This window comes from Sciurus carolinensis, chromosome 3 (assembly GCF_902686445.1).
Source record: "Sciurus carolinensis chromosome 3, mSciCar1.2, whole genome shotgun sequence".
Lineage (NCBI taxonomy): Eukaryota > Metazoa > Chordata > Mammalia > Rodentia > Sciuridae > Sciurus > Sciurus carolinensis.
In genome coordinates, this window is record NC_062215.1 from 165,127,155 (window position 1) to 165,149,330 (window position 22,176).

The 22,176-nt window shown below is 47.8% G+C and overlaps 1 protein-coding gene across 3 annotated transcripts; it reads left to right on the forward strand.

The window, feature by feature from the left end:
• Positions 1 to 1,599: 1,599 nt before the first annotated feature.
• Stk11ip (serine/threonine kinase 11 interacting protein) lies at positions 1,600 to 17,990 on the forward strand. 3 transcript variants are annotated; one of them, XR_007107916.1, is made up of 26 exons: positions 1,600 to 1,651; positions 1,837 to 1,922; positions 4,703 to 4,908; positions 5,103 to 5,177; positions 5,446 to 5,541; positions 6,034 to 6,141; positions 6,272 to 6,343; positions 7,565 to 7,691; positions 7,902 to 8,005; positions 8,136 to 8,231; positions 8,413 to 8,454; positions 8,660 to 8,806; positions 9,003 to 9,087; positions 9,626 to 9,985; positions 10,142 to 10,347; positions 10,681 to 10,797; positions 10,911 to 11,088; positions 13,029 to 13,259; positions 13,359 to 13,462; positions 14,418 to 14,515; positions 14,611 to 14,789; positions 14,962 to 15,043; positions 15,253 to 15,323; positions 15,847 to 16,094; positions 16,757 to 17,139; positions 17,917 to 17,990. XR_007107916.1 is itself a non-coding variant. In XM_047547254.1 (25 exons), exons 2-25 carry the CDS (start codon positions 1,862 to 1,864, stop codon positions 16,904 to 16,906), a joined length of 3,243 nt encoding a protein of 1,080 aa, XP_047403210.1. In that variant the 5' UTR covers positions 1,600 to 1,651; positions 1,837 to 1,861; the 3' UTR covers positions 16,907 to 17,164. The 3 variants fall into 3 exon arrangements, 2 of the variants coding, with proteins under 2 accessions (XP_047403210.1, XP_047403211.1); XM_047547254.1 differs by lacking the exon at positions 17,917 to 17,990 and having other exon boundaries at positions 16,757 to 17,164; XM_047547255.1 differs by lacking the exons at positions 15,847 to 16,094; positions 16,757 to 17,139; positions 17,917 to 17,990 and having other exon boundaries at positions 15,204 to 15,319.
• The last annotated feature ends 4,186 nt before the right edge of the window (positions 17,991 to 22,176 follow it).

The following is a 22,176-nucleotide window of genomic DNA, read 5'->3' on the forward strand; positions in this document are numbered from 1 at the left end:
AGGGCTTTTGACTAATTTTTAAAAGGGTTGAAAAGCATTTTGTCTTAGTCAAGATTCTTATGGTAACAATTTACAGAAGTACACTCAAGCTAACTTAGGCTGGGGGAGAAAAAGAATTCTTTGGAAGGCAGCCAAGGCTCTGCCTGTAGGCCAAGGGCAGAAAGGGGAGTGGGCCTCACAGGGGGATGGGAACAAGAACTACTTCATCTCCCATTGCTTTTTTCAGTAAATCTGTTTTTCTTTCCCTCCTAATTCAGCTTTCTTTGCTTCTCTCTGTTTCACTTTCACATGTCTGGAAGCAAAGGGATGTAGAACAAACCTGGCTACAGTTGCTATCCCTATGAATGGAGCGATTCTCAGAAAATAACTGTAGACTGGGGAGGTCAGATGAAAACAGTTCCTGCAACATTAGGAACTTCAAATCTTTTTTTTTTTTTCCTGAGATATTGAGTTGGCAGTTACAGTGAGGGAGACCCTGCCCTCCCCAGTTCCAGGTGACTGATAAACAGGGAGTGACAATCATCAAATCATAGGATTAACAATTCAACAAAGATTTATTGAGGCTCTGTTCTGACTTTATATTTGTGTACTGCTTTGCTGTTCATGACACACTTATTTCATTTAACCATCTTTTAGGCTTTTGACTCAGATCACACATAATATGCTGTGAACACAAAATTAATGTGGTTTAGGGGCATACATTGCTATTTCAAATATGTCTTTAGAAAATAAGATCCTTTGAATTTGGCAATTAAAGAAAAAGATAACTCTGAGCCTTTTCCTACTCTCTACTGTCTTACAATTCACTTTTACTCTTCTGTGCAAAAAAGGAGCACGTTATAAAAGAAACCCTTCCAGAAAACCAGAAATTCTGTTGACATTTTTCTTAATCTACTTCAGCAGCTGACGTTAGCATTTGACCAGAAGTCCAGTAAAAGCTACAATGGGAACTTGCAACCAAGAAACTTTTGCAGTCTTGGCGCTATTGGTTACTAATTGAATGACCTTGGCAACTAACCTGGCCTTCACGAACCTGTTTTCTCATTTTCAAACCCTGGATGATAATTTTTCGGTTCAGGTGTGATGAGACCAAACAGTAAAAACAAAGGGCTAGGTTCACGTGGAGCATTACCAGCGGTCAATTTGAGAGCCTGATATTGCTTAAGGAGAAAAAAAAAAAAAAAAAGTTTAAAGACTAAGAAAAAGGAGACAGAGACCCCAGAGGTGGCACCTCCGCCAGCCTCAGTTCTTTCACAGTTACCGAAAAACTCGTGTGGCGGGCACCCTTTAATTGGAAAACAAGTGTCCGCTTTGAAAAAGTTTTTTCCTAATTAACAGAAAAATCCCATTTCTCCGAACTGCTTCCCCTCCCAGTCTGCAAAAGAGTCAAGTTTTCCTCAACGGCCCGGAGGGACGACCGCGAGCCAAGCCGAGCAGGGCGGGAAGGTGATGAGGGGCCCCCTATTCTGGAACAAACCGCATCTCCGGGAAAAGCCCCCGCTACTCCGCCCCATCGGACACGTTTGCGGGCCTTAGGGCGTGGCTTCCGGTAGTAGAGGCAGGTCTTCCGGTCGTCCTCGACTCACTTCCCTTCCGGGGCGGGACTTCCCGTCCATCACATCTAGGCGCCGGGCTGCAGGACTGGTAGGAGGTCGGTACTCAAGGCTGGGACTAAATGGACCAGACCTTATGCTCCTCGAAAGGGCGCCCTGGAGGACGCTCTTTCTCGCTCCTCTTTCTTGCTTTTCTGTCCACAAGACGCCTTGGTTTGCGTTGACACCCTGGGCTTTTGGCACCACCGCCCACCTGAGGCTCTTCCGCTTCCTCTTTTCCTAGGCTCCGCCTCCCGCGTCCCGTGACCATGACGACCGCTTCGCGGGACTCGGTGGTGTGGAAGCTCGCGGGGCTGCTGCGGGAGTCCGGTGAGTGGACTTCCGGTTGAACTGGGCCTCAGGCGAGGTGGGGTTCTCCCTACCTTCCGGAGACGCTCCTTGAATCATGGAGTTACGACCAACAGGGTTAATTGGTGTTAAAGTTCATTCATGTCTTTAGTCCTCCTGGGTTTTTTAACTGTTTGCAATGCCCTTTGTCTTTGACAGTTTAAATTCTAGCCATCCATAGAGGTCAGATTCCAATGTGACTTCCTCCACGCATTCTCTCATATCTCAAAGGGAAATGATCCTTACTTGCAATAAAAACAAGCTTTTATTGTTATAGTTGCTTTGGCACAGTGGAACTTCAGTAGTTGTTTAATACAAGGTTGGCGTTAGTTGCGATAGAACAAGCCTTGGCTTTGAGACCAGAAAGAATTAGCAACTCCTACCAGATCAGGGACAGATCGTAATCAGTGTTGTCTAGCAAGGCACCAAGTGTGGTACCTTTTAACTCTGAAATTAAAAGCACGAGATTTGAAGTCAAATCCACTTAGGTTGAACTCTCAACCGTCTTTCAAACTTGGTCAAATTGTTTTAAATTTTCTGAGCTTCAGTTTTCCTCAGCAGAAATCAGACATAATCACTGTACTTAACTGGAAAGTTGTTGGAAATTAATTTTAATTTACGTAAAACATGTAGTACGGTGTATGCACACATAGTGACTGTACAAAATTGGAAGCTTTTATTGTTATAGTTGCTTTGGCACAGTGGAACTTCAGTAGTTGTTTAATACAAGGTTGGCATTAGTTGCGATAGAACAAGCCTTGGCTTTGAGACCAGAAAGAATTAGCAACTTCTACCAGTCATATGATCGCAATAGTCATATGATCGCAATCAAGATCCTTAACTTTGTGACTCAGTTTTCTCTTAAGAGGGAGTTAATAGTGCTTCACTTTGGGAGATTCTGATGAGACTTAAATGAGGTAACGCAGTCACTTGGCACATGTTAACCCAGTTAACATTAGCTGTCCTCTCACTCTGCACTCCCATTGATGGTATCTGTGGAATCTCTCTTTATAGCAGTGGTATTTTCTGGTTTGTATTAATAACTGTGCACATGTCTTATCTCCTTTTCTAGACTGGGAGGCTCATTGAGTGTGGAAAGAGGCCTTGAACCCTGTCTGTATCTATCCTTAGTGTTTGGTACATAGAAAATCCTTCATGCAAGTTGTAGGATTTGTTTATGTATTCACCAGAAACGTGCTATGGCTCTAGGGGTTAGAAATGATGAGAGATGTGAGTTTGTGACTATTAAGTAGTAGTGGGAGGCAGATCTTTTTGGTGATGGAATAGTTTTGTATCTTGATTGTGGTGGTGGTTGCATGAATCTACACAAACAATGTAGAACTGTGTATTGCACAGCATATTGTAGCAATATTAATTTTTAAAAAGTTTTAAGTAACTATTACAATACATTGTTATATTTGTTTTATTTTATAATTAATTACAGTTGTTAGTCTCTTATGGTGCTTAAATTGTAAATGAAACTTTGTTGTAGTTATATATTTGTAAGAAAAAAACCATAGCACACATGTAAAGAGTTTTATACAATCCATGATTTCAGTCATCCACTGAGGGTCTTAGGAAGTATTCCTTATGGATAGGGAAGATTGTTGTAATATAGTCTCTCCTTGTATTTGAAGAACTGCTTCCTGATTTTAATTCAGAAAATTTTATAGTGGGAAACAGTTTTCCTTTGATGATAATAATCAGTTGGACTGATTCTGTACCAAGCAATATCAATTTTTGATATTGACATTGTACTATAGATATATAAAGTGAAAACACTGGGCGAAGGGTATAGTGTAATGTACAAAACTGCTCCCCCTGACCTTTCTGGTGCAGCCATTTTCCCTGCCTCCCAACCGCTTGTCAATCTGTGAACATCCTAGCTAGCTATTGGTTCATCAGTCAGCTTGCAAGTATCCTTCTCTGATATTGGTCCCCTGTTAGCCCGGCAGAATTCAATTGCTTTACTGTAGCTACCCTGCCATCTTTTCTCATCCTTCTGTCTCTCCTCCTCACTTTCTCTATCCTCCTGGCTTTCACACTCTCTCTAGCGTGTGCCCTTTCTCATTCTCTTTCTTTTCCTCTCATTTTCTCTCTTACCCTGCAGGGAGACACTCTGTTTGCTTAATAAACTCCCTTATGTGATTTCCTATGTCCAGCGTGGTTTCCGGGGGATCCCTTACATATAGTATTTCTGTAACATCCTTTGGTTCTATCCTTATTTTCTAGAAAAAGTTTTTTCAAAATTGTCCGTGTGTAGCATTAACTGTACTTTAAAAATATTTTTAGTAGTAGATGGACACAATATCTTTATTTATTTATTTTTATGTGGTGCTGAGGATCAAATCCAATACCTCACATATGATAGGCAAGCTCTCTACCGTTGAACTACAACCCCAGCCCCATAACTGCCCTTTTTTAGTTGCAGTGACCAAAAGATGGCAGGGTGACCAAAAGATGCACTCAAGGATGACAGTCTCATTAGAGAGCAGTTTTTACATAGAGCATTAACAATACTATAGCACTATAAATGTAAGATTATTCCCTGACTTTCATTTTAGTATTGTTTGAAAGTTTCTATAAATGTACATATTACTTTTGCAATTAGAATAAGAGCTCAAGATAAAACATGCATTTGACTTATGTAAAATTGAGTAATTGCAGCATGGAAAGTTCAGCAGTATTACTTACTGAGAAGGCTTGAAAAGGGAAAGACCCTTTCAATATACCCTCCTTCCCATCTGTCCCTCTCCCTGCAGGGGATGTGGTCCTGTCTGGCTGTAGCACACTGAGCCTGCTGACCACCACACTGCAGCAACTGAACCGTGTATTTGAGCTATACCTGGGACCATGGGGGCCTGGTCAGACAGGCTTTGTGGCTCTGCCCTCCCACCCTGCCGACTCTCCCATCATCCTCCAGCTTCAATTCCTCTTCGATGTGCTGCAGAAAACACTTTCACTCAAGGTTCTGTGGGTGGTGATGGGGCAGGATGTGCAAAGAGCTTGGGGGAATAAAAGAGACTGGGGGTGGGATAGTGGTGCAGGGAATCTACTGGACCAAAATCCAGATGATGCCAGAGATATGGGCTGTTGTGCTGAGAGAGGGATGCCAAGGAAAGGGATGCTGTGCCTCAGTAACCTGTAATGATTTTCTTGTAGCTGGTCCATATCCCTGGTCCTGGCCTCCCAGGGCCCATCAAGATCTTTCCCTTCAAGTCTCTTCGGCAGCTGGAGGTATGGGGGTGTTGGGGGATGTTGTTGCACAAAACCCAATGTGAGGTATTCACTTGGAGGTAGGGATAGAAGTTGGCCTCTTGGAGGAAAGGGCAAGCCTGAGTGTGCCACTGCTCTGCAGTAATGTGGTGTCCACTCTCTTCCATTGCACATTTCCCTGAACTACAGCTGAGCTTTGTCATCTCCCTTCTCCCCATCATGGGAGATAGGGATGAGATGTTTGTCTTCTGTGCAGTTCTGCCTCCCCCCGTTTCCTTCCTTGCCTTAGCTCCGAGGTGTCCCCCTTCACTGCCTGCATGGCCTTCGTGGCATCTACTCCCAGCTGGAGACCCTGATATGCAGCAGGAGCCTCCAGGCACTAGAGGTGAGGAGGGTGAGGGGTGGGCCTGATGCTCTGTCCTGGGGGACACAGAAGGCCCAATCTCTGGGGACTGAGGGGGTAGCTTAGTGATAAAGCACTTGCCTAGCATGCTCAAGGTTCTGGGTTACATCCCTGGCACTGCAAAAAACAAAAACAAATAAATAAACAAACAATAGTTCAGAAAACAAAACCAAGCTCAGATGTTCTCCCTTGCTCCCTCCTGAGATCCTGTGTCCTTGCTGCCTCCCCTATGACTCCACAGCTCTCTGTACTTGTCCATATATTCACAGTCACACCTGCCATACTGTATTAAATTCTATTGTGTGCCTTCCTATTCACTCCACAGTACAGCCCTTGGGGACAGGAACCTGGGTTTTCTTTGAGTCTCCATGTCCAAATGAAGTCTGGTATTTAAAGAATGAGTGAATGAATGATAGAGGTATGGTTAGAAGGTGAGAGTGAACTAATGAAGTGCTTTACTTGTCCCCTGCCTAGGAGCTCCTCTCGGCCTGTGGTGGTGACCTCTGCTCTGCCCTCCCCTGGCTGGCTTTGCTTTCTGCCGACTTCAGCTATAATGCACTGACTGCCTTGGACAGCTCCCTGGTGAGTTCTTCAGAGGGGAGGTGGCTTTGGGCAAGGGCAAGGTTGGGTCTTTAGGGAGGAGGGCTTGCTGGCCAGTGAGGTGACCTTGTATGAAAATCTGTTCTCTGCCTCCTCTTTCCATCCCCTTCAGCGTCTCTTATCAGCTCTGCGCTTCTTGAATTTGAGCCACAATCGAGTCCAGGACTGCAAAGGCTTCCTGATGGTAAGTGTGAGCAGCCAGGTGGCTGGTATGTTTGGGCCTTGAATCACTGTTCTCACCATGCTTCTGGACCCACTTGTCCTCTCCTTTCTCTTGCCTTCTGGGTGGAGCCACATCCTCCTGGTAGTGTTTTGGGGTTGGGCTCTAGCATAAGATAAGCCAGAGCTCAAATCACAGTTTCTAATACCTGTGTGGCTTGGATTAGATTAGTTAGCTTGTTGGTTTGTTCACCAATAAAGTAGAAATTGTAGGAGTACCTGCTTTTGTATGGATGGTTGTGAAGAGTGCCCACTGTTACTTAGTGTAGGCCAGCTCCTGCAGTAGTAACTTTAGTGATGATGATGGAACCCTTCTGTATCTTTCCATCCCTGTAAAGGATAAACAAAGCTGGGTATTAAAAGTGGTAAGGAGGGGTTGGGGATATAACTCAGTTGGTAGAGTGCTTGCCTAGCATGCACAGGGTCCTGGGTTCAATCCCCAGCACCACCAAAAAAAAAAAAAAAAAGTGGTAAGAAGGGGCCGGGTTTGTGGCTTAGTGGTGGAGCACTTGCCTAGCATGCGTGAGGCTTTGGGTTCGATCCTTAGTACCACATAAAAATAAAATAAAGGTGTTGTGTCTACCTATAACTAAAAATCAAAATATTAAAAAAAAAATAAAAGTGGTAAGGACAGATTTTAACCAGTCACACAGTAAACTGTAGCAATAGGGAAGAGGATTCACTGTGAACTGAATTCCACTTTGATTCATGCAGAGATGCCTGGATGTTTTAAACAAAGAGTAGAGAGGAAAAGAGATGGTCTTACCATTGGGGAAATGCAAATTTACAAAAAGCAGGAAAGGGGGTGTTATCTGCATCAAGCCCATCTGTATTTGCTAATTAATTGGCACTTACCAAAGTTAGGTCCCTGCCTTCCACAGAGGCTGGGAGATGGTTGGCTTCAAGGGTTGGCTGGAACAAGTGGTACATTTTGTCTTGAGTTTTCCCAGGCAGGAATTTCAGGGGATTGGAGTCACCATCCCTGGTTGCACCCTGGAGCTGTTAGGAACTATGCTGGTGTTTGTTCAGGTCCTTTGATGTGGGGGGGAGGGTGGGTGAAATCATTTGTGCTGAGAATTTGCAGCTTTCTTAGGTGGAATGGGAAGACCCTTGCCAAGAAGGCCCAGTGGACCCTGACTAGAGTTTGGTCAAGGTGAGAACCTTTGTCTTCCCTGTCCCCCTGAAGGATTTGTCTGAGCTCTACCATCTGGACATCTCCTATAATCGCTTGCACTTGATACCAAGAATGGGACCTTCAGGGGCTGCTCTGGGGATCTTGATACTTCGAGGCAATGAACTTCAGAGCCTACAAGGTGAGTGGGAAGTGCGGTGGGGCACATGTGGAAGGGAATGGGGGAAGTTCGAGGCTTGAGGTAGCCTAGGGACTACCTGCTTCCTGATAGGTAGGGCCGGGGCATTCTGATTCATCTTTCTTCTGTATCCTTCCCCAGCACACACACCACCACACCTACTCACACCCACACACGCACTCCAATGCTGCTCCTCCCTTGCCTCCACTCTAGGCCTGGAGCAACTGAGAAACCTGCGGCACCTGGATGTGGCATACAACCTGCTAGAAGGGCACAGGGAGCTGTCACCACTGTGGCTGTTGGCTGAACTTCGCAAGGTGAGACCTGGGTGCTTCAAGGGTTAGGGAGCCACCTTTGTGCCTGATCCTCCTATGGAGGTCAGTGCTTTCTTCCCACAGGAAGAGACTCAGACTCAGACCTGCCTTATTCTCCTCTCCTGCCCCTCAGCTCTACCTGGAGGGGAACCCTTTGTGGTTCCATCCTGCCCATCGTGTGGCCACTGTCCAGTACTTATCACCCCGGGTTAGGGATGCTGCTCACAACGTGAGTGATTGCCTTGTGTCCACTCTGCTTCCCCTTTCCTGCCAAGTCTTACCTCACCTCTGTGCCCTCTTGCCATCCTGGATGAGGGGCTGGAGACCTGGGTCCCTGTTATGTTGTTAATATCTGACCTCCTTGGGGATGGCTCTTCCACAAGCCCTCCTCCTCTTTTGTCTTTGTGCAGTTCCTTCTTGATGGTGAAGTCTTGTCACTGAAGGATTTTCAGGTCAGTGAGGTGGGGATGGTGAAATGGAATGCAAGGCTGATGTGTGAAGACGTGAAGGGAGGGTGCTGGCTGGGGTGACAGAAGTGGCTGGTGACTTCCTCCTTTCAGTGACTTGAAAGTAGTGTCTGTTTTTTGACCAGGTTGGGTGGGGCAGAGGTACTCCCCTGATTCTGGCCTCTTTCTTCTTCCTGTTGTCATACACCAGACCCCGGCATCTTCAGGGCCTGGCCCCATGGTCCCACCTCTGCCCTGGTCAGTGGGGAGTACGACTGAAACCTCAGGTGGTCCCGAGCTGAGTGATAGTCTCTCTTCAGGGGGTATCATGGCCCAGGCCCCGCTGCGTAAGGTTAAGGTAAGTGGCACACTTGGCTGCCACTTCGTTCCTATGGTTGGGTCTTTTTGTGGGGATTCTGGGGTCTTGATGGACTGGCAGTAGTAGGGCCTCATCCTTGCTAGTTTTGTGTGGTTTTGGTAGGGTGGGTGGGTGGCATGTATGGCAGGGCTGGAGGCTTGGCTTATGTAGATCTCTGTCCCTCTGCCCAACCCAGAACCGAGTCCGTGTGAGGCGGGCAAGTATCTCCGAGCCCAGTGATACAGACCCAGAGCCCCGAACTCTGGATCCCTCTCCTGCTGGTAAGTCAGCTTCAGCCACTGTCCGCCTCCTGCCCCATTCCAGCTCTCTTTAATCTTAATGTTATATAAAGGTCTGGTAGGAGACATTTGATTTTCTGGTGGTATGAAGCACTGTAAAGGGTTTTTTAGTCTGTCTTCTAATCTTTAAGAAAAAAAGAAGGAACTGCTTCTGGGCAGCATTTTCCAAAGCTTTTTCAATAAGCATTAACTTTGGGGGGCATCAAAAGGCCATAATAAAAGGATCTTGTGACCAGATAAGTTTAGGAAGTGCTAGGTTAAACAAAAAATAGGTTTCTTTCCTGTGAGCCATCTCCAGGTCTGACATATGCTTCTGTTTTGTGACTCTTGAGAAGTAGCAGACAATGTACAGACAATTGTGTGACCAAAGTGTTCCATAGGACATGCTTGGGGACATGCTGCTGGGAGGAAGCCTATAGTCTCCCCCCACTGCTTTACATTGAGGAGTAACCATCGAAAGAAGCTGGGGTCTTTGGAGTAGGGGTCTGCTCAGCTCTGCCTCTTCCCCGCTTCCCTCCAGGGTGGTTTGTACAACAGCATCGGGAACTTGAGCTCCTGAACAGTTTCCGGGAGCGGTTTGGTTGTGACTGGCTGCAGTATAGGAACCACCTGGAGACTTCTGGGAGCCCCCATCTGGCTACCTCCAAGACTCCTGACCTTAGCACCCCTCCACTGGATGCTCTGGGTCCAGAGAGTCTACCTGGCCCTCTGGCCCCAGAGAAGGATACCAGAGATCCTGAGGAATCACCTCAGAAAATGTCTGAAGAGGGTAGAGTGGAGCTGAAGCCCCTGGAAGAAGAGAGGGAGGAACAGGAAAAAGAAGAGGGAGCAAAGGAGAGACAGGAGGAAGAAGAGGAACAGGAATGGAAGGAAGTGGAAGGTGAGCACTTGTGACTATGGGGAAGGCTGGGGCCAAGCAGTGTTGGAATGTCCAGGAGATTCCAGAAAGACCAGGCTGATGAAGGGTCATCCATGGGAGACAGAGACTCTGGGTTCATTTCCCTACTCCAGGGCTTTTCTCTTGGTCTCTCTGCAGCGGAGCTCTGTCGCCCCATGTTGGTGTGCCCCTTGCAAGGGCCTGAAGGTGTGCGTGGCAGGGAGTGCTTTCTCCGGGTCACTCCCACCCACTTGTTTGAGGTGGAACTCCAAGCAGCTCGAACCCTGGAGCAGCTGGAGCTGCAGAGTCTGGTGGTGGCTGAGCTAGAGGCCGAGATGAAAACCCAGAGAGAACCGGTGCCTGAGGTGAGTGGTGGGGTGGGGTAGAGTTCTGGAAGAGATGCTGGGCTTTTTTAGGAGTCAGCTGACAACATGGTGGAGTTCTGTGCCAGCACCAGACTAGGTGTTTCCCACCATCTCTCGTGGGCATTTGGAGCCTAGGAGAAGGACTTCAGGGGGACAGAGCACAGTGGCAAGCAGCGTAGGAGTCTGAGCTGAGGAGGGATCTGTGCCAGGGCTTGGGTGTGCAAGGCTCTAGCACTTAAATGGGGTCTGCAGTTACAGCTCTCCTCCATACTCAATGTAACCATAATTCCCCTACCCGATACTGTTTTCTTCTGCTCTCCTCTTCCCATGCAGGGCTCAGGTCTGTTCCCCATGGCCCCTGTACTTGTGCTGCGCTTCTCCTACATTTGCCCTGATCGGCAATTACGTCGCTATGTGGTTCTGGAATCTGATGCCCATGCAGCCATCCAGGTGATGGGGCCCAGGAGGTTGGGAAGGAGGTGGGAAGAGCCAGAGGCAGCAGCCCCAGGGTTCTGTTCTGGGTTCCACCTGCTCACAGCTGCCTTCTGCCTGCCTGCTTTTAGGAGCTACTTGCTGTGCTAACCCCTTTCACCACTGTGGCACAGCGGCAGCTTAGGGAGGCCAGGGACCCACTGGGGACCAGATTCCAGTGTCTGCGTTGTGGCTGTGAGTTCAAGCCAGAGGAGCCCAGGTTGGGACTGGATGGTGAGGAAGGCTGGAGGCCTTTGTTCCAAAAGACAGGTACCAATCTTGGCCTTGTCCTCCCTGTCCACATAGCTTCCCCACTGCAGGGAAGGCAGTTCTGTGTGGGGGAGTATGGAGGAGGAGCCCCAGGGAGGAAGGTCTAGAGGACTGGGGGCCACCCATTCTGCCAGTAGGAAAAGTAAAACTGCCTGCCTGCTACGTTTATAAAAAAGAAATCCGAAAAAGATGAAACTGTATCTTGAATTTTTTTCCCTCTCAGTCAGGAAATGCAATCCCTAACCATGCTTAAACATACTCATTAATTTTTCATAACTTGAAGGCTTTTGGGGCGTTTTTGGCTAATCTTTCAGAAATAACATAAAACCCAGTGAGCCCTATTGCAGAGCCTATTGCAGAGTCAGGCTGTAATGTTGCCCTCTGAGCATGGTGGCTTTTGAGTGAGGTGCTTTGGGAATTGGGATAGTTTGTCCTTCCCTGACTGACCGTGTAAGCTACTTGATAGAAGATGACCTTGTGGCATCTCTTCATATTCTGTTCTTTTAAACAAGAGGTCTTCCCATTATAGACAAGTCAAAAAGCCAAGTCTTTGAAGACAGGAGTATTCTGGATAATAGCTGTGTTAAGTGACTTTTTTTTTGTTTGTTTGTTTTTGTTTTTTTTTTCATACCAGAGATTAACTCAAGGGCATTTAGCCACTGAGCCACATCCCCAGCCTTATTTATTTATTTGTTTGTTTAATTTTTGAGACAGGGTCTCACTAAGGGCCTTCCTAAATTGCCAAGGCTAGTTTTGAACTTTCGGTCTTTCTGCCTGAGCCTCCCCAGCTGCTGAAATTATAGGAGTACACTAGTGCACCTGGCAGAAACATGGTTTTTTATTAGTCACTTTTCTCTTCTTGGCAGCAGCTACAGCAGGACCTTAAGTTTTATTCAGAAAATTGAACCCTACCCTGGTCACCTCCCAGAACCTGTTCTAGTGACTATAACCCAGTAGCCCCAGGGCTCATATGCAGTGGAAATAGCCCCACCCTCTACCGGGCCCTGGCTGTACTCCATAGGCCCTGTGGCTTCTGGGGTCCCTCCTGTGGCAGCATTACTAACGAACATAACCATGTGCTGCATGCTCCTTTGATTTGGGCCCCAGTTACCTTATCTGAACAGAGAAGAAAATGACCACCCCCCACCATGGTGCTCTTACAAGATTTAAATGTGATAGTGCCAAGCATCGTGCCTGGCACAAAACTAAGTTCATCATGTGACTGCTGTTGTTACCCTGTGTAAATTATCTGATCTTTTCTTTCCTCATTTACAAATGGGGTGAGGAGAGTTTTGATGGGGCTGCGGTGTGATAATGTGGTGTGGGAGCTAGCACACACCTAGCATCTCTGAGCTGTTCAAGGTTTCTTCTGTCATTGTGGATCCACGTCCTGAATTCTGTACCTGCTTCCACTTAGCTGACCCACCCACCCTGTGAGTTACACACTATTTTAATCCTCCTCATACAGATGAGGCTCAGAGAGCAGAGATGACTGGCCCGTGATTATAGAGCCATTGCAGTGGAACCTGGACTAGACCCACATCTGGCACCAGAGTCCTCCCTGCCTTTCTCAGTCTTCATTTTGGTTTTTCAGACATTGATGGTAGAGCACTGAAGTACTTGGTCAGCCCAAGGCTGTGGGAAGGGACCAGAGCAGGGCCTCATTGAGTTTAACCCAATCTGAGAGGGCCTAGAGTTAGAAGGTGGGGTGTGTTTTGAGGAGGTTGTAGGCCATGAGTCAGCTCAGCGCCCACTGGGATGGGGGGTCATCCATCAGCTACTATGCCTGGAGATTGGGTTGGGGTGGTTTGGGAATAGTGCTCACGTATGAGGCTGAGATGTGGGTCCTGGGGAGTTACAGGAGTGGCAGGTGCACTGTGAGTGTGGTGGGGTGTGAAGTGTGGGCAGGCTCATAGGACTTTGTCCATCTGTCTCTCCAGAATCTCTTGCTGTGTGTCCCAACTGTGGCAGTGACCACGTGGTTCTCCTGACTTTGTCTGAGGAAACCTCCAATAGGGAGCAGAATCATGGACAACAGTCACCAGTTTCCTCTCAGTCTTCTAGTCCTGTCTGTGACCCTCCTGGCCAGAGTGACCACCCCAGCAAGGCTGACAATATCCCACCTCAGGCACCTGTCTCCCATGGCCACAGCAGCTGGAGCCTCAGTCCGCGTGAGTAAAGGCAAAGCAAGATGGGGATGGGCTTAGGGGAGGGAAGGGGCAGTAGAGATGGGGCCGGGGGCAGGCTGATGGCTCACGGGTTGCCCCCAGCCCCTGAGCGCTGTGGCCTCCGCTCTGTGGACCACCGACTCCGGCTCTTCCTGGACGTGGAGGTGTTCAGCGATGCCCAGGAGGAGTTCCAGTGCTGCCTCAAGGTCTGTGCCACCTGGTACTGCCCATGCCCCTAACCGACCAGGGTGCCTACTGTCTCTACTGCTCCAAAGGGAGCCTGGCCAGGTGCTTGGGAACCACCAGATCTGGCTTCTGATTTCAGTTGTAGCAGTTCCTTGCTGTGTGGCAGTGAACACAGTTGCCCACCTCACAATGGAGATAATGCTCCCTGTCTTACACAGTGTGGTGATGAGAGCTATTATTTGTCAGCTGCTCAGCATGGCACCTGGCACTAATACATGGGGCCTTGAATCATTACAAGTGCACCATGTCATTAGACCCTTCTGTTGACACCTGATGTGTATGGAAACCAAAGATTAGTCTTGTCCTTAGTCTTGGAGTCTGGAATGAGGAACAGACAAGATCATGCAACGTGAAAGTGCTGTAATGGGGTAGGTCCCAGGAGGGGCGTCTGATGCAGCCTGAATGGGCCAGGAGGCCTCCCTGGAGGATGATGTCTAAACCAAGTCTTGACGGATAAGCTAGGAGTAGGAAGGAGAAGGACTTTGCAGGTGGAGGAAATGGAAGATGCATAGAGTCGTGAAAGAGACTGCCTGGTGGGCAGAGCTGCTGGGATTGGGCAGCCCATGTGCAGAGTGAGGGGCAGGTGTCCGTAGGTGAGTCTGTTCAGGAGCAGCTGGTGTGTCTGTCAAGAGTTTGGAGTGGATCCAGGGGCCATTAGGAGCCACCCCAGCACTTGAGGAAGGGGAGTGATGTTGATTTTTTGTGATTGAGGACAATCTGGCAGAGTATGGAGGGCAGGTCGGGGAGCCAGATGAGGGGCAGGGGACCCAGTTGGGGATCTGAGTGAGGATGGTGCTATGGGATTCAAGGTCACCTTAATGCTGTGATCAGTGGTAGGAAGAGCAGCTTTTGGTCTAATACCTGCTTTCCTGGTTCTCTTATTTTGGTTTCTCATTAACTTCCTCTTCTCCTTAGGTACCAGCAGTATTAGCAGGCCACTCAGGGGAATTTCTGTGTCTTGTGGTTGTGTCTGATCACAGGCTTTACCTGTTGAAGGTGACAGGGAAGATCTGGTGAGTGAGCCAGGTGTGCGGCCAGGGCAGCATTGGGGTCTCCCCGTCATTCTCATTCTGTCCTTATTCTTGGTCACTCTGCACCCCCTCCACAGTGGGCCTCCAGCTAGCTGGCTCCAGCCGACCCTGGCCATTCCCCTGCAGGATCTGAGTGGCATGGAGCTAGGCCTGGCAGGCCAAAGCCTACGGCTGGAGTGGGTGACTGGTGCAGGCAGCTGTGTTCTGCTACCCCGAGATGCCAGGTGTTGCCGGGCCTTCCTGGAAGAGCTCATTGGTGAGAAGGAGGCAGCAAGGGTGGGGCAGGGAAGCCAGATGGGACTCGCCTCTTAAAGAAGTTTCTGAAATCTGGTACAATAGAGAACAGGCAGGTGTTGAGAATTGGAGAGGTTGGGACAGAGGAGAGCAGAGTCTTCTGAGGGTTCTTGTCTCTGACTGGCTCTTTCTAGGTGTCTTGCAGTCTCTGCCTCCCACCCGGAGGAACTCTGTCATTGCCACAGAGGAGGAGGTAACCCCCCAGCACCGACTCTGGTGAGTAGACAGGAGCATAAGGTGGGGGTTGGTGCCCAAGCCCTCTCCACAGATCTAGACACGGTCCTATGCAGGGCATGCCCTGAGCCTGCCCCCCGTCTTTGGGTGCACACCTCCCCATAGGCCCTGAGCTCCTCCTGACCCACTTCCTCCCTTGAAGCCCTTCCTACCCTGGCTGACCCTCTTCCTGTGTCTGCCACGGCCCCCAGGCCATTGTTGGGACAAGTCGCTTCCTCAGAGGCTCCCCAGTTCTTCTATCTTCAGGCGTTCCTGGTTGAAGGTGAGGCCTCCATGCCCCAGATAGCCCTGGTTTCAATACCCTGTCTCATCCCAGGCCCTGGCCAGCCCCCAGTGTCTCCACGGCACCCTAATAACAACTCTCATTTTTAGGAATCTGGAATCTCCTTGTGAATGTACCCCACATAATAGCTGGGTCTTCTCTGTCCTTCTGGGTGGGGCCCTCAGTAACTCAGAGGCCTTTGCTTTGGGGTCCAGTCTCCCCTGAAATGGACTGGTTGGCTGGGTCTATTCCCTCATCCCATCAGAGAGGCCGAATGGGTCCTTGCTTTTGGGCAGGACAATTGATGAGGTGGGCTCCTTTTGTTCGCCTCTCAGAGGTTTCAGAAGTAGGGATTCCTGTAGTTTGGGAAGGGGAGGGCTTTGGCCCCAGGACACAGGCTCCTTTGTGGCCCACTCCTGAAGAGGTTCACACCTCTTTTAAGCAGTGCTGGAACACAGTGCCCTAGAATCCAGGCCCTCCATAGCTTTCTACTCTGGGCCTCACCCTGCCTCTCTCCCTCTAGGTCTCTCTACCTGCCCTGTGTCCCTGTTGCTGACGCTGGACACTCTTTACCTGTTAGATGAGAACCCTGTAGGGTCCCATGCAGAGCCCCCTCTCCCAGCAGCATCTGGCGAAGCCTCTGAAAAGGCCCCTCCCTTGGTGCTGGACCCTTCTGTGCAGATCAGGGAGCAGCAGCCACTCAGCAGCCTGAGCTCAGTGCTGCTCTATCGGTTGGCCCCTGAGGACCTGCAGCTGGTCTTCTATGATGAGGTGTGTGTGTGTGTGTGTGCTCCCGTGCACAGGAGGTGGGCAGTGTGGAAATGGGTCTAGGAAGACTAGGAATTGCAGGGAGGATGGAGCTGAGGGATGGGCCAGCATAGTGGAGGGAACACAGAATTAGGGTGTGAGAAATCAGGGATTTCATTCATTGGGTTTGAATAAGAAGCAAGTAGAGAGCATGGCAGCTGTAGGCAGTGGGAACATCTGGCCTTGGAGCCCTTTATTAGCTAGGGAGCCATTAGTGAGGCACTTGGCTGCTGTGAATTTGTGTGATCAGCCCTCTGTTTGACCTTCATAACTACCAGGTGAGGAGGAGATATTATTTTTGGTCCTATTTTACAGATGAGAAAACTAAGGCTTGGGGACATTAACCAACTTGGTCAGGTCACAAGTGGTAGAGCCAGGAATCGAACCGACACGATTCCTTGGAATTGACTCCAGAATTTATATTCTCTGTAGCAGGGAAGATTAGATATGAGACAGTGAATGTGAAACTCTCTGGAGTCTTGGACTCTGTCTATAGGGCTCAGGGTCAGCATCTTTTATGGGGAATGGGAAGAAATGATGAACCAAGGAGGTTGGGAGTCCTTCCCTGAGGCCTCCCTTGTCCCCACCCTGGTTCATCTCACTTCGCTAACTGCTTGACCTACCAGGTGTCCCGGACGGAGAGTTCCTGGGCACTCCGCGTTGTATGTCGGGAGCAGCTGACAGCTCTGCTGGCCTGGATACGGGAGCCCTGGGAGGAGTTGTTTTCCATTGGACTCCGGACTGTGACCCAGGAGACTCTGGACCTTGACCGATGATTTCCACGCTGACCAAAGCCCTGACCTCAGGAGCTATGCTGCAGAGGTTCCCTCTCTTGGTCTCTGAATCTGGCTTCCAGAATCTGACTGTGGACTTCTCCAGCCTTTGTGCATTGGTCAGTGACCTATGGCTGAAGGGAAGGGCAAGAGAAATGATCTGACCTCTGGGTGACCTGGCCTGAGGGGACAGGCTAAATGGTCAGTGAGAATGTTTCTCACGAACTTTTTCTCAGGTATGAATAAAGTAGTTTCTGTTACAAATGTTGTGGAAGGTAGTTGAAGGTGTCGTTCATGAGGACTACCATTCCCCTGACCTCTTCCTGAATGGGCATCCCTGAACAGATTTCTTTGTACTGAGACCCTGTCTCCAATCTGCCTGTGACCCCAGCTTATGGGATCAAGTAGGAGTCCTGGCCCATGGGCACCCAGTCCTCCAGCGGACAGCAGCCTGTCATGTGGCAGTCATGGAATCACTGCCAATGAAATAACTGGACCTCTTAGATTCTCACTCTTGAATTTCATTTGGGAACTAGAAAGGACCACAGGCTACTGCAGAGGGTGTCTAGGGAAAGGAACTGTGGTGCTGAGCTGTGGTGGGGAGGAGTTGGCATCTGGAGCTTTTTGCTTTTGCCTTCTTAACAGCACTGCCTCACACAGCCAGTGGCTTCATTGGCTTGACTCACTATTTTACCTCTTTCTAGGCCTGGCTATGGGATTGGCTCAGAAGTGCTCTTGTGTCCTGATGTGGCCCCCCCAAGGCTGGTTTTGGCTAGAGTAACCCACCCAAAAGCCCAGTTTCTTCTCTGAGGGTTGCTGAGAGGATAGATTGGATCTCTTAGCCACTGGGGGAGAACTTTCCTGAAAGTGAAGTCATGCAGAGAGAGGAAGATGGAACTGAGATGGAGAGAGTACAGTCAAAACCTGGTGATGTCTTTGTGGCCCCTGAACTAAAGGAAATCTCTTTTTTCTTTCTTTCTTTCTTTCTTTTTTTTTTTTTTTGTTTAAACCAGTTCAGTATGAACCACTGGAAGGATCCTGGCTAAAGAAACCCCCCACTCCAACTTGAGCCATCTGGGGTGGGGGATCTGTTTCTTACACTCAAGAACATGGCAGGAATAGTGATACCCATATATTTGCATCTGTAGGCCCTGGCTCTTGGTTCCTGTTTCTGAGTGAAGCCACATCTCAAAGTCCTTGGGATCAAAGTATTTAAAAGTTAGCAAGGGCCATTTCAAAAGGTTTTATTTTAAAAGTTTTAAAAAAATAATTTTATTTTAAAATTTATTGGGAAAGTATTGAATAAACAGAAAAGTTTACTTTGTACCTAAGAATATACAGCAAAATGTGAGTTGCTTTCATTGCTGCTGATCCCTGAATCCCCTCTTCAGCCAAACATTATCACTCATTTTTTTGTGTATCTGTCCAGAAATTTCAATGCATATACATTCATGTGCACATTTTCCCCAGGAAAGGGTAGTTAAGCCATTCAATGGCCTTAAAAAAAAAAAAAAAAAGATTACTATTTAAGTTTAGTTATTCCCCAGATAGTGCCTTGTCTGGTTTGGCAGGAGTGTGGGATGCTGTGGGCTTAGAACCAGCCAGCTGGGAGATGGGTAGAGGTCCCTTGGTAATGGACCAGCTGAGAGTGGGGGCCTAGAGAGGCCTGTACAGAGGCTCAGAAAATGAATTCACCTACTTCTATTTTGCTCAGAGCTGCCCTGAATTTTTCATTGAAGCAAATTAAAACTTCCCAAAAATATTAGTTCACTTTCTGTATCATGGTACCTGGCTCCTTCCCATCAGTGTTTTGGTTCTGAGGAAGGTCTTTCTGGCCTCTGACCCAAAGCTACACTTTACAATGAACCTCTTTGCAAGTGCTTTTCCTTAAGCTGGGGGTCATGGTTCAGAGGGGGTCCAACAATCTCCAGTCATTTAGGATGATTTGCAAAGAAGTGTGAAGCGGGAGAGTTGAAGAAGACACTTCTTCCCAATTCTTTGTGCTTTAAGTCTCTGAATGTCCTGTTCTCCTTAATAATGCAAGAGTCCTCTGCAGCCTCTATGCAAAGTTGTTCTTTCTGTGATGACCTAAAAGACGGTTGTTATCAGGAGCAAAACCATCAGTGTTTTTTAGTTTTGTGCCTTACCAGGAACAAAATGAATGTACCTCCTCCCTAAACCCTGCTATACTCTGAGCAAAGGTGACAGCTTGCTTGCTTGCTTTTTTTTTTTTTTTTTTTTTTTTTTGGTACCAGGGCTTGAAACCAGGGTGCTTAATCCCTAAGTTGCTGAGGCTGGCTTTGTACTTGAGATCCTCCTGCCTCAGCCTCATTTTGAAATGTCCCTTCCTAATTTTTAAATACTTTGATTCCTGCCTCAGCCTTCTGAGCTGCTGGGATTACAGGTGTGTTCCATTGTGCCCAGAAGGTGACAGCTTTTGCCACTGATGCTAAGCACAGGTGTCAGGAGGTACTCACCTCACATATCCTGGACTTTCCCCAGAGGTTGATTTATCCATTCAGTCTGGCCTTTCTTCTCCAGCAAGTGCTAATTAATTGCCTGGCCTCTGTCTCACCTTGGGCTGATTTGGAAGGGTGCACAGTGGAGGTGTCCCAACTCCTAGAAAGCCATGGAGAGAGGATTGGTTTGCCTGAAACTACATCACAACACCATGCTGCATTTTCTGCAGAAAGATGGTGGAAAGGAGTAAAATACAAGTTCATATTTGCTTGTATTTTTATAAGTAAATTCCAGAGGGATAAATAAGAAATAGATGGTGGGAGATGAAGAGGCGAATAAGGCAGAAGGTAGACAGGGATGGTATTTTTTATTCTAAAAAAAGTAAACCCTCTGAATGTATTATAGATGCCCAAATTACATTTTAAAATTAATGAGACCCTTTGGGATCTGTGACCAGGTGGAGTGGTAAGAACATTGATTCCTAAGACTTTTAACAGTGGTGAGCAGGCTAGTTTGAAGGACCCATCTCTTTCTCAAAAGAGATTCTCTTGTCTTTGCAGATGAATCATTTCACATGGAATGATGGTTGACCTTTTTCCTTATCCTTTGACAGGATGCCGGGGATAGCTTTGAGACCTTAACCACATTGCTTAGCTGCAGTTGGAAATTCAGCCATGGCTATAAGCTTTGCCCATCTCTGAGTGTGTACAATATTTGTCATCCAGGGCTGGGGATATAGCTCCGTTGGTAGAATGCCTGCCTCACACGCCTAATGCCCTGGGTTGAATCCCCAGCACCACAAAAAAAGAAAAAAATTGTCATCCATCTACAGGGGTCATTGAGGTGTGGTTGTGGTATAAGAAAAGGCATAGAGGGTTTTTAAAAAAATTTTTTTTGTTGTCAATGGATCTTTATTTTATTCATTTATAGGTGGTGCTGAGAATTGAACCTAGTGCTTCACACATGCTAGGCAAGTGCTCTGCCGCTGAGCCAGAACCCCAGCCCCTAGCATAGAGGTTTATATCTGAAAGATCCAGGGTTGTGCCTTAGTTTTGTGGTTCACTATTTAGCCAAGGGCGAATAACTTACTCTGACTCCCTCATCTACAGTATGGGGATGAGACTAATCAATAACCTACTGAGTTCACAGAATTGTGCAGAAATGTGCATGAAGTGCTGAGCAAACCATAAAGCATTAAATAACCTCTGGTTAAAAAAACCTGCCTTCTAGTTGCTACATGTTGCTTTGTTGCTTAGGAATGCTCCTTGTAATCGGAAGATGGAATGCCTGCATCTTGTCGCCCATGTGTTTATAGTGGATATTTCCCCAGTGTGCCTCTGGGGGAACCTCAGATGCTTCTGGGGATAGGAGCGAGCCAGGGCATGTTTTCTTGGCCCATCCTTTGTCATTTGATCATTCTGGGACCTGGTGACTTCTCTGTCCTCCACAAAGTTTATTAGTTACTATAATTACATGCACACTTGTTTTCAGTTCCACAGATATTTACTGAACTCTTTAGATGTTAGGCTGTGCTTGGAGATGAGGGGAGGGATGAAAGGAAGAATGAGACGTGCGCCTGTTTTCAGGGAGCTTAGTCCAGGGGAAAGGTGCCCTGGAGCTGGTGGTAAAGAATGGGAAGTTTGAGGGAGGAGAATATCCTCATAATGAACATTTTTGAAGATGCTGGTCAGCATCTTTGACGTTATTCACTCTACCCTGAAGGAGAAGTTGATCTCCATTTTGCAAGGGAGGAAGCCGAAGCTTAGGTTTATAAGTGATTTCACCAAGATGATGCTGGGGGAAAAAAGGATGCTGGAGCTCAAACTTGGGCCCATTCTCTACCAAATTTGTGCTCTTTCCTTTAAACCATATTGCCTCTTAGGTCTAGAATGTCCACCTGGTTCATTCTCCAGTTCTATATCTGTCCGTGGTGGCACCATCTACCAGCAAAACACCATCTTCATTCAATATCCAGGCAGAGCCATTCCTTCTTGCCTGCAGGGCCTTTCCCAGGTTCTTCCTTCTGCCTGGAATGTTCTCCCCTCCCCAGCTCTTCCAGCTCACCCTTCATTGCATGGCTTGTTATTTCATATCCTTCCGGTCTTTGCTTTATTTTCCCCTCCTTACAGAGGATGTCCTGAGCTCTGCCACCTGAATCTCCTCTGATGGGACGTCTCTTCATGGCACTTGCCATATTTCATAATTATGTTTGCTTGTTTGATGCTTGTAAGCTGCCCACTTTTTTCACCAGATGTTATACACAACACTTGGCAGGGAGTGTAGAGACAGAGTGGGCCTCACTTTACGTACTTGGATATGCATGAAATGTTAGTTTACAACATTTACAAAAGAATCTAACTTTTATTTGAAGCCCCCTTCTATTGGGGTTGATAAGATTCCCTGATCTCACTGTCTACCTGCTCTATATCTTGGGGAGCCTCCTTCTGCTTTACTGACTGGGGAGAGCAAAGGGCCTGCTCTTCCACCCCTCCTCAGCTTCTGGCCAACATTCTGTGTCTCTTTTGCTAACCCACTTCATTTTTCTTCCCTCAAAGCCTTTCTTGGTTTCCTTAGTCTTTGGCTCTGGATGGGAAAAAAAAAAAAAAAAAAAAGGGCAGAAAAACTAGTAGGCTGTTTTTGCATTCTGTCTTACCCAGGTTACTTGCCCAGGTAGGGGTAGAGGAGGAGTGTGAAAGATGAGTAGACTCCTACTGCAAAATGCCATGCTAGCCACAAATGCATGAGGAAGAACAGGACTGGAAGGTGGATTCTGCAGCGTGAGAAACTTCAGGATTGGATTTCTGTCAAAGCTG